The 12,714-nt window shown below is 42.8% G+C and overlaps 1 protein-coding gene across 2 annotated transcripts in view; it reads right to left on the reverse strand.

Moving 5' to 3' along the window:
* LOC306714107 (ELKS/Rab6-interacting/CAST family member 1-like) overlaps positions 1–12,714 on the reverse strand; it is a 102,164-nt gene that overhangs the window by 48,479 nt on the left and 40,971 nt on the right. For both annotated transcript variants that reach the window (XM_079184054.1, XM_079184053.1), the window contains 2 exons: positions 3,674–3,809; positions 1,297–1,428 (listed from right to left, as the gene is read on the reverse strand). In XM_079184054.1, coding sequence (XP_079040180.1) covers positions 1,297–1,428; positions 3,674–3,809 — 268 coding nt within the window. The remainder of the gene's footprint in view (positions 1–1,296; positions 1,429–3,673; positions 3,810–12,714) is intronic.

Raw genomic sequence — 12,714 nt, forward strand, 5'->3', positions numbered from 1 at the left:
ACAGCAAGTCGTCATATCCTCTATCTGCTTGTTGAAACCCATCAGCTCAGCTGCATTAACATTCCCAGGGTCAAATATCCACCTCCAAAAGGCTATTTCTTGTTGGTTGCATCATTACCTCAAAAGAGAAATCCAAGCAGTCGTTTGCATCATTTTACACACGATATCCTGTAGCACCTTTGAAACTTCGGGATTGGAATTTGAAATAAAAGTTCTGTGAGTTTGAACGGCACAGGTGTTTTGGAAGCCTTGTTACACCTTTGTTAAGAGAGCATAATTAACCACTTGCCTCCATCTATCCATCATTTGTCTTCCACCCATCTGCTTCTCTTTGCTCGAGGTCGGTCTTTCCAACATCTGACTATCTGGAACCCATTCTGCTGTGGCACCCACGGACATTAACCATGGCTGAGGGTGTCAGCAGTAAAACGTGTGTTTGCATGCCTGTCTTTATGTGTCCGTCCAGAAGTAGCCTGGTAAGTAAAGGCCAGACAGGACGGCCAACATTCAGAGGCAGTAATAACAATGGAGTCCTGCCATTTTGCCAACAGCTACAGCGGGCCGTGTTTTCTCAGGGCAGTTTTTATCCTGACAGCCCACGCTGTTTTTTCCCCCACTTGTCAAAACTCATCCAGGCTCTGAGGAACATTTCCCATCTCTATGGCCTCGTTAAGTCACTGGTACCCAGGGGAGGGACACACACACACACACACTCACACTCCCACTGGTCTGAGGTTGAGCCCACTAAACCCTTCCCTTCTGAGCCTCCCTTAACACCACTATGAGCTTTCCTACTGTCTCAACATAGATAAAACAGATTACCAATTGGAGAGGTCGGGCTTGCGCTCCATTTAGGAAATAGCTGTTTGTGAGCTCTGGCTGAAGCAGACAAAATACGAGCTGTTCTTAAAATAGGGATGTATTTACCTCTCCTCCAAATGAGGAGTGACTGGGCAAACACGAACACACACCGCCACACCTGAATGAGCTCAGTTGGCACAGGGCATATGTGTTGCCGCTGCCATTAGCCACTATTGGCATAGCAATGTTTAGCTATGTCAGAAAGAGTTTCTATGTTGCCCAAAGATGTTTGTCTCTGTGTGTGTGTGTGTTATTTTATGCATCGCTAAATGTCCCAGAGAGACAGAAAAGGGAAGGAAATCCCTCAGAAGTAAGGACATTTGTGTCGCTGATAGGGGTTGAGTTTAAGGAAAGGGTGGGGTCACACATTTACTGGTTGGGGGTAAGGACTCTCCGATGGACATGCAGCAACACACAAGTGTGAGAGGCGGTTACCTGATTGTCGGAGTGTGTGCGGGCCTGCTCCTCCTGGGCGAGCACCACCTCCCTCTCCGCGGTGATCTGAACGCTTTCCCTCAGCGCCTCCTCCAGCTCCTCAATGCGCTCCTCCTTCTGACGGAGGGAGTCCTACAGAGATAAAGGGCGCGATGTAAAAGAGAGCATTCACGGTTGCGGTGCCGAGACGATCGGGTGATTAATCCGGCATTTATCAAGCAACGACACCAAAGAGTCTCCAGCCGTGCTAGCAGCTCCGTTATGATAGTAATTCAATTACTTTGCAGGTATTCGGCAATAAAGCAAAGTCTTGGACAAATTTAACCTTGTTATTACAATTCAGGAGAACATTAATGTCAACATTTAATGCATTGAAAAGTCCCAAATGTCTGTACAAACTTTCATGGCAGTCCTTCTAATAGCTGTTGAGATATTTCAGCTGGACTGAAGTGGTGGACATGCGTGATCCGTCCCTAGAGCTGCTAACACGGCCGAAAGCATCCGATGGTTCCAGCTTCTCAAATGTCAGGATTTGTTTGCTTTACATCATTGAAAAGTAATTATCTTTGGACTGTTTGGTTTGATAAAAGAAGCTTTTTTAGTTCTGGGAAATTACGATGACCATTTCTCTGACATTTCCTCGAGCAGGCATGATCGTTAATTGTAGCCCTAGATACTTTTAATAAACAATATCTCATTTCATGGGATCTAATCATATTTTTTTAAGGAAGCTTTAAATTGAAGACTACACTAGCCAGAAAATGAACTGACTCACGTACAGTAAACTCTTGATCTGACATCCTTCATATCGGACTGGATTTAAATCAGTTTCCCGTAACAGCAGCTTTCCCTGTCAAACCCTGGTTAACATGTCCAAAAGGTTAAAACCTTGGACACTCCTCATTCCAGTTTATTGCTCTCAGCGAACTGGAATAAGCTGCAAAAGACTCACAAATTAGACAGTTCTGATCTCCATCTGCCTCAGAGGACTCTGAGGAATCCTCAATCACTCAGGATGCTGTTTCTAAGTAAAATGACGACACGAACGTCCCGCCAAGTCCCCATTTAGAGCAATGTGCTTTTCTCTTGCCAGGCTTCCTAGTTAAATTAGAGTTGAATGAATACCTGATGGAGACAGAGCAGCAGAGAGAGGATGAGACATTTACAGTGGCGATGAATAGACCTCCAGGACATCTCCAACACATGTGCTGTGAATCTGAATCCTGCTCCAGATCCAACATTACTTGGTGTCTAACTATGCAGACTGAGATGGTTCTTAATTAGATTAAGTCCTCTTACTGTATTCAATTCAATTTACGGTCTGAATTACACTCACGCATTCCATTTACAGTCTTCAGTGCTGGTGAAACAACGCAGAATGGCTTATAATTGACACACACACACACACACACACACACACACACACACACACACACACACACACACACACACACACACACACACACACACACACACACACACGCTAGTTATGGTTGTAACCGCTGCGGTCCCATAAGTCTGAGTGACTCACATAGCTATCAGATCATCTCCGCACCACATGCATACACAGAAATGACAGCTTCCAAACTCCTTAAACCAAAGATCAGTCATAGCTCTCATTCGCACAAACAGACACCCACACACAGAAAAGAGTGTTTTCATCTGCCTCTAATCAGAGAAGCCGCTGAGGTTTAACGATTACTGGAAGAGGAGATGGACGAGGTAGACGAGGATGGACGAGGAAAACAAAAAAAAAAGGGGGGGGGGGGGAGTTTAAGGGAATTTAGGGGTGGAAAATGTGAAATAAAAGCTAGTGAGGAAATACGAGTACAACCGGTGTCACAATCATCACCACACACATGGCTGTTCATCTTGTGGTCGCTTGACACCTCAGCAGGCAATTAGGAGACGCTCTCACACCGCGGGAAGCATTTAGAACCCACAGCATTCACGACATAGTTTAGTGCTTGCGTCCCTTATTCCCCCTCTAAATCACCTCTTCCTCACCTCCTTCCTCCCCTTCCTCCCCTTCCCTTCCCTTCTCTGACCATTTTTTTTTTTTGGTTTCCTCTTTTCCACTCCCCACCATCTTCCATCTGCTCTCCCTGTCAATCATCTTCTTCAGTTACCCCCTCGAATGCTCTCCCTGAGCGAGAGCTGCATCGTGTGTGTGTGTGTGTGTGTGAGAGCGTGTGTTTGACATTGCCTCAGGCTGCTCGCTGTCACAATTGTCACCTTGTGATGAAGCATTGTTGTGATAGCAGAAAATATTCAAGGTAGGACGGAGAGAAACTTTTTCCGTCTCACTTTTTCACCCCCCCCCCCCCATCACTCTCCTTTAACTCCCAGCTTCCTCGTCCTTTTCCTCCCTCCATACCTGTATCTGCAGGGAGCTTTCGTTCAGATTCTCCTCTCTCTTCTTGGCGTCCACCATCAGCTGGGCGTTCCGGCTCTTCTCCTGCTGCTCCTTGTGTTTCAGGTTGGCCACCTTCTTCGACTGGTCCTTCATCTGCCTGCACGCACACACACACACACAAAATACAACGTCAAAGTCAATGCATCATCTGTATACAGTAGTTTTGAAAGGGAATATTTCCCTACTTTTGTTACAGATTAGATTTCTGTATGTCTGTAAAACACACTGGTTTATTTCCCCATGAATTAGCCCGTATTCATTTAGCCACAGTGCTAAATGAACTGGAGAAGCCATGAGAAGTGCCGGCTTTAACAGCGCTAAACACCATCTCTGCCTTCAAAGATCCGCCACACAGACCCGTCACGTGTGCACACGAATAGACGCGACAGCAACAAGCAAACTGACCCGCATTAACAATGCTGGCAGCCAGGTCATAAGAGTGCAGCTGACAGTTCATATGTAAAGTGGAACCGTTTCCCACCAAAACGTAGTCAGGACCCTCTGTCTGTTACTGCCATTACGATGAAACGGCAACGACGCTCCGATGAACTATTCCGAGCAATACAATGGCGTAATGAAATCCCATAGGGCCAATATAATGCGAAGATCAGTCAAGGAATTCAATAAAAAAAAAGCTATGAATGGACGACTAGATGACATTTAAGATTTTTCCACAGTGGGAAGTATGAAGGTCTTTTCACAGAGGGATTACAGGGTGTCGGGAAGCAGAGTCTAAATCATCGTCTGGGGACTGAGGGAGAGATTCCTCGTGGGAGCAGCAGGGCTGGGAGATGGAGAAAGGGGTTTAATCCCTGTTTAAGCTGTCTGGAAGCCCTTGTGGGTCTGTGACAGACCTATCAGCTATCACAACAGCTTGACTTGATCAGGACCTTTCATACCCTTCATACACACACACACACACACACGCACGCACAGATGTGGACTAACCCAAGCCAATGCCAGCACGGTTTAACAAAGTCTTCTGAAATCATGACAGTGAAAGATAAGTCAAACACACAGGATGAATACGTAAGCGTGCACACATACCGGCACTTGTAAGACAAAACAAAACCGCTGACTCACACTAGAAACTCAACCAAATTCGCACTGTATAAGTCTTTTTGTATGTTTGCATTCTTTAAATGCCTGCTCCGCGCAAATGTTTATGCATGTGCGCGGGATCCTGTTAGCATAACTTTTTACAGGCTCGGAGATAAATCCATTTTCTTCACTTCCATTTGCTGCTGCAGCTGCCAGTAAAAAGGTCTGACCTCCAGCGATGGGAATCCGCAGCAGACTCTGTCACACCAGCAGCAGAGCATGTGCACGCATGGGAAATCATTTTTTACGAGCCGCACTCGGCACATTTTGTTTCCTAAGGTGTAAACAGGTTCCAGTCGTCGACGTGACCTCTGACCTTTGCCCGTGCGCCGCAACGTTCCGTATTTAAATCCAGGCATTTGCACTCCTGGAGATGTCACAGCATGCTGTGTCATCTGTTTTGTATTCACTGCTTTACTCCTTTGAGTGCAATCTTCTGTCTGAAGTCATAAGAACATAATGTGTATTTGTTTACATCTAGAGTGATATCCATATTCTAGTGTTTCATCTTTCCTGTCTATCTAAGCCATAAACTATCTGCTAAACTAACCTAAAGTAATGGGAGTAATCATTCAAATGGCTTTTACATCATTATCAATGCCAGGAAAGTTGAGAAATAATATTGGCACAGGATGGTAACATAAAATCTCTTATGGGTTTGCTAAAAGGTCCGGGGGGCCCAATTGAAAACCATCCAGAGAAACCTGGGAAGCTGGAAGAAGAATTTAAATGCGGCGACGGGGCCAAAACCGCTCTGCAGCACCTGGGCTTTCAAAGCTCACAGCAGAAGAATCAATGCGTCCGGCTGCCTGTGTAAACGTGTTGCTTTTACTTGTTTTCTTTTTGCGTGCATTTTAAAAAAGGCCTTCATGAGCACCATATTGCTTCTTTATCACATCCAAATTAGTTTCAAATGTTAAAACAGGAAACCAGATGAAGTAAGCATGAAGTCAGACTCATTATGGTGTTTTTTTCTTTTCTTCCTTTGTTCCGTTCAGTTTGCACCCTGAAAGCGGGATAAATTTAAATATTTGGGATCTGTGCTTCACGCCCTGCGTGAGTGTGTAACAGGTCATAAACAGGCAGGAATGTTCCTATTGGAGGATTTCCAGGAAGCTTGAACCATCTGGTTAGCTCTCTGAGGTTTCCCCCCTTCATGCTACATTTACTGCATGTATGTGAGTATATGTGCATGTGGAATAGACTTTTTGTTTGCAATGTTTCCTATTGGCTCAACACTCAGTTCCCACTTACACCCGCTCTCGTTCCTCTTTCGCTAATGCTAAACACTCGTTTTCAGCACGCAGATCATTTGCATGGGTGACCATCACGCATTTGCGTCAGACCACAGCGAGTTGCTCCTCCTCCTCTCATTGGAGTATTCTTCCTCACGCTGATCTTTCCCTTTAAGTATTTGCCCTTTTTTTTTTTTCTTTTGCATGTTGCATTATAATCATTTGTATGAAAAGCAACCATTTATTTGCATCAAACCAATGTACAAGGACAAATGTACTTCGCCTCACTGCTCCCTTTTCCTCTCAGTCTTCTTCACACTCACTCCCTCTCCAAATGCAACATTACTCTTTCCCCTGGATGAAATATTTTCATCAGACCATGGACCATTTCCTCTCTCCTTTCCTCTCCCTGATTCCTTCCACTCCCTCTTTTGTCACTTCCATCTCCTGTGCTTTACTTTTCCTCTGACTCCTCTTTTTCTCCTCTCTAACAAAAATAAACCACGGATCGAAGGCTACTGCATCAATCATCAACGTTTTTTTTGGTTTGCCAGATTTTTTTATCAAGTACAGCAATAGATGATGGTAATATAAACATGTCTGCACATCCCATATTATATGATATATGATATGCATAATACTAAGAGGTAACAACTTACTTATAGTCAATTCAAAACGTTCTTATTGTGCACTATGACGTTTTTAATCATCTTTGTCATATGTGGTGTCAGTTAACCCTATTTTTTCTGTAAGATGGACTGAATTCAGAAAGTACCACATTAGTATCACAAATCTATCCTGTGTGTTTGTTCAAAAGCCTTACCAAAGCTATGTTTATTGGTGCATAATTATATCAAATGGATATATTCTACATGTATTATGCATATTTCCCCCATCCTGATCCATCTTATCATACATTAATATCGTTAAAAAGACTTTGGGATGTTGACTTCATCTTAAAGCTGTGGGTTTGTAATGACGCAAGAACCAAAGGGTCTGGCAGGGTTGAGGAAAAGGTAGGAGAAAGGAGAATATTTCTATATTAATATGTAACTGTGAAGTTATGACGTGGGTTTGAATTCTACTGTATGGCATCACATGTCAGCCCAGTCCTTTCTTTCCTCTCTATCCTAATCAACAGACCATGTGTGATGGGAATATATATATATATATTTTAAAGTTGCAGTTGTTGGATCTACACATGTTTAATTAAATAAACACTTCCATGACTCTCGCCGCTTTAAGGAGCAGAAGTTGCTCGGTGAACTCGATGGCTCGGCGGCTTAGTGGAGGCAAAGTGCCATTTGAAGTTGTTTTAATATGTAAAATACTTCCCTCACTCTCCCTCCGAAATCGCTTTCAACAACTGCTGCAAACCGCAGGAGGAGGCGGAATCACAGGAGAGTTTGCTTCACCCACAACGCTGTAAACACAACATACAAATGTGCAGCAAAACCCCGTCTGAACACACACACACACACGCAGAGAACACACACACACGCGCATAGTCGGTGCTGTCAACTGTTCCAAACACAACCTGCTTTGTATTAGAGTCTCTCAGTCGGACCACACACAAATATTTGAAGCGCGCACACAGTTGTGCATGTAACTGCGCGTGACATGGCAGCACGCGTCCAACGACGTCCTCTCCAACATTTGCACAGAAAAACACACAGAAAAACATGGTGGCACATAGAGTCAACACATGCTAACATAAACACAAACACTAGCATACTCGTTGACAGCACTTTGAACTTTCTAAAGTTTGCAAAACCTCAAAAATACCCTAATGTACTGACTGTACACACACACACACACATGCTATAAATAAACGCACACATACACATATACAGAAACGTACAGAATAGCCTTCATTAAATCTTAAAGCTGTGAAAAAATAGTGGATAGTGCTGGCAACCGGCAGTAAAAATGAAAAAAAAACACACACACACACACACAATCTCATAAACTTCAGTAAACCTCAAAGTCTCCAAAGTGAAAAAAAACTTTTCAGCCTCCCTCATTAGCATGCTGCTGATATTCAGGGACCCACATTAAGGTAGTATTAATATTGCATTTGGAGTCCTGTATAAATATTTGATTAGAAATGCTCGGGGGCCTCACGTATGTTTACTGCACATAGTTCACCCAACATTAACATCAAGGATTTCCTTTTAACCATTCGGAATTCAGTATTTCCCTTGAAAATACAGGAAATATTGGTTTGGTTTACTAAGCCCATAAAAACCTTAAAACATAAAAAAAAAAGAAAAAAAAATAGATCAAAAACATGATAATCTTGCCCTCTGTCGGTGCGCAAGAAAAACGTACAGTACAGGGAGGTTATTTTGGAGGAATGAAGAAATACACACTTGTGTTGTTGTTTGCACAATGACTGTGGAACATCACAGATGTAGAGAGACGAATGTGTGAGGCAAATAAGGAGGTAAGGCAACTAATACCCATGTGTCTGTGTGCAAACTTCCTCTGTGTGGATTACTGGAAACTAGCTATAAAAACACTCCGATACAGCTGCAGAGAACGAAACGTCTTCGTTAATAGCATATGTCCTTGTGAAAATAGATCATGTATATATCCACATTTCAGAACCAAGCTTACAACTAAAAGGGAAAGTGATTAGATAATAGTAATGGTGGAAGCATGAGACAGAGAGCTGCTGTTGATCTTGGCTGCGTCTTTGTTTTACATGGAGAACAATAAAGTTCCAGCATTAAACACGCAGGTCTTCAGCCTCATATTTGTCTTTTGATCTGAACTTTAGATTGCAATGTCGATGAGTGAACAGAATAAGAAGGCGGCAATTATTATGTCTAAATACCTACTATACGTATGAAATACATTCACTTAAATATAATGTTCTTTTTATGAGTTCTGGAAACCTTCGGGTCGTTAACAGCTCAAAAAAACATGCCTGACATTGATTTATCTCCTAGAAATGTCAAACAAGAACTGCTTTTAAACATAATTTTGAGGGCTGCAACGAATAATTAACTTCATTAATGATTAATCCGATTATTTACTCAATAAATCGTTTCGTCTATAAAATGTCGGAAACTTGCTTTTTAGAATTTCTCACAGCTTGAGGGGATGTATTCATACAGTTTGTTTTATTTCAACCAAATATCCAAACCCCAAATATATTCACTATCATGTGTGACAAAAAACAACAACAACATCTAATCCTTATGATTGAGCAGCTGGAACTGGAACTGGTTTGGCAGTTTTGCTTGAAAAATGACTAAAACAATTAATCAAATTTCTAAATGGTTGCTGATTAATTTCATGTCCATCGATTTATCGACTAATCGTTGGCGCTCGAGTGTTGAAAGTACTTTTTAACGCAGCAATACCTCTCAAATCCCAAGTGAGTCTATTTGGATTTCTGTTTTTGCCGTTTGTTCACAAGAAGCATCATTTACTGATCCTCCTAAGTTATGCCACAACGTACGATAACATAAACAGACGGTATTTCTTTGTCAGTCAATTACTTTTTGGCAAACGTGTGGTCATGCATCGCCCATTAAACACGCAAAGCATAACATGTTGCTATTGTTATTTGATCATGTATGTATTGTATCACGTTCACCATACGAGTGTTACCAATTCATGACAAAACTTTTAAAAAGGTCAAGAATATAAATATGTAAAGTGGAAAAAAAAGGTCTGTGAGAACTCAAACAATGAGGAAATGAAGCAACAAATATAATATATAATAATACAATATAATAACACTACAAAGCATAATATAATAGGATAAGAGAGTAATCATTTACAGTGAGCAGCCGCTGTACACAGTACTGTAGATTTGGCTATTATCTGAATACTGAACAAAATTGTAAACAAAAACAGTGCTTTTCATTTTCCCTCAGTACCGGGAATGTAGTGTGTATGCAGGTATTTTAATTAGATAACTCTCAGCAGTCATTCCCACTGTAGTGTTGTCAGCTAAAGTCTTTCTTGTGTGTGTGTGTTTGAGTGTGTAAGTCAGGGAAAAAAACAATGTGCAAGGGTCTGTGTGTGTGTGTGTGTGTGTGTGTGTGTGCGCCTGCTTGTTGTCACCCATTAGCTGACAAATCCCTGCACCACCTCAATGCTCAGAGTCATACAGGACCTCAAAGGGCTCTCTCACACACACACACACACACACACACACACACACACACACACACACACACACACACACACACACACACACACACACATAGAGAAGCAATGCAATTCCTTTTTAAGATACAGAAAGCTTGATGTCAGACATTTGGCAGTGGATGAGGAGTTCCTTAGCTCAAGATCAAAACAACCCCCCAAAAAAGACAAGACGAGAGGAAAAAAAAACACAAAAAAGGACAGAAGAAGGAAAATAAGTCTTCTGTCGTCTACCAGACAGCAAGGGAATGCTAACTTTTTCTTTTGTTTCTTTCCCCCCTTTGGAGTCAAATCACAAAACACCAGAACAACAGCGATGAAAAAGCCGACAAGACGGCAGGGGCTCCGGAAGTTGAAAAAGACGGAAAGAGCAAAGAAGCCGCTGGCACCGGGGGAGACCGTTACAGCGGCGCAGAGCGCACAAAACACTCAGACCACCAGATTTATGCAGGAAACAGAAGGGAGAAGTGGTCATTATGTGGTGGATCACAATGTGTAGGTCAGAGAAATTTCAATATGACTTTGATACGTCTGTTAAAATTCAGGCTTTTCGGTCGAGCATGCTGAAATGTCATTACGGAGTCACCTCCTGAGTGCAGACAGGAATATTTCAAAGTCAAAAAAGAAAGAGTAAGGGAGATAGATTTTCAATCTCGGGATATGGACGATGATTGGTGCCATATACTGAAAGAAATAGTGAACCATATTCACCATATGTATTGATAACTGTCTGTTAAATATGAAGCTACAGCCAGCAGCCAGTTAGCATAGTTAGTCTAGCTTAGCTTAACAACTGTAAACGGGGAAACAGCTAGCCTGGCTCTGTCAAAAGGTTAACGAATTCGCCTACCAGCTCCTGTAAAGCTCACTAACTGGTTTGTTTAATCCGTTCAAAAGTGTACAAAACGATGCGGTTTATGGGCGGATGTGTGCCGCACTATTCCTTGGCTAGGAGCAGCGACTTCCTGGAGTCTCCGCTGATTGCCTGGCAACCTGAACAGACCATAAAAGATTGCGAAAGCTCGGCTGAAAATGTTAAATAGCGGCTGAACTGTTAGACAGGAACAAAATGTGGAGGGATGTCTCTATAAAAGCCACAACGACAGAAAAACCAACAGAAGTTAGAAGAACTCTTGAGCAAAAGTTCACAGCTGTCCAACTTAATGATGGCGATACATTCGCTGCGTTAGCCTCACATGTGACCTTAGTGCTCGTATCGTGACAGGACTGTAATGGAGGGATGCAACAACGTTTCCTCTTCAAAGAGGCAGCGAATGTGAACGTGGCAGGGAGAGGGAGCAGAGTGAGAGTCAAGGTGTCTCCTTCAAAGACAGACAGACAGACACGATGAGAATGATTAAAAACAGAGTTCATGACAGAGTGAAGGAGATGAGAGAGTGCCTCGATGCAAGGACAAGGAGTTTGAAAATGAAGGAGAGCCGCGACAGTGACGGAAGAAGAAAAATAGGCATGCGGTACTAACCTTGAGGCAAGACTGGGTAGAGCAGGAGGCGGCGTCGCATTGTGAAGGGAAAGAGAACGGGAGAGGGAAAAGGTGAGAGGGAAGACAGGAGTTGAGCTCCAGGTTAGCCAGCTTGATCACTCTTCAAAGAGGAGACAGATGAGAGGCAGAGGAACTGACGGAGAGGACAGCTCGAGAGACATAATTAACCACAGAGATACAGCGGACAGACACGTAGACAGTTAGGACCAAGCAAACAGCTGGGCAGGCAGGCAGACAGGACAAGTTAAAGGAATTCTTCACCCACAAAATGACCATTTGTTTACTCACCCCATGTTAACTTGAGTTTGTTTTTCTCTCATCAAAATAAAAAAGAACTGGTCTTGATGAACTGGGGGCCACGTCTATAAACTATTATAACCTATGCAAGCTTTCTTGCATTACCTTATTTGACTTGCTCATTGTTCCCTGCATAAAAATAGGACTCACATTGTTTTACAGTCAGTTTTCATTATTCATGCTATTTTCATTGTCTCCGGGAAGACGGGACATCTTTAAATTTTGAGCACTGCCCCATTTACTTCAAATCCATCAAGACTTTTCTCCGTGTTCTTTGTTCTTCGTTCGCTGTGGAGTCAGGTTTTCTTCACCAAACACCAGGTGAGTAATTGACAAACGAATGGTCATTTTGAGGGTGAAATATTCCTTTAAATGCAGGCATTTCTTCTTCTCTGTACAGTATTGAGGGTTATGAGAGGCCTGCTCCCCTCACATGACCTCTGCAAACATTTAAAGCCACGCACACGGACGACACAAACGATCAGCGAGCGATTAGCCAATCAAAGCATGAGCTGAGAGCGTGCTAACTATGAATTATGTCTTCGTCAATGGTTTTTGACGTTGCAGGCGACTTCTCTCGCTTCCCACAGGGGGTTACTTGTGCAAGTGTGCAGCTTGTGGATTTGTGGTCTCCACCAAAAGGCATATGGCATGTAATCACTACGATATGAAATATGAAGAAAACTCACTTCCTAAATTGG

This window comes from Pholis gunnellus (assembly GCF_910591455.1).
Source record: "Pholis gunnellus genome assembly, chromosome: 22".
NCBI classification, from domain to species: Eukaryota; Metazoa; Chordata; class Actinopteri; order Perciformes; family Pholidae; genus Pholis; species Pholis gunnellus.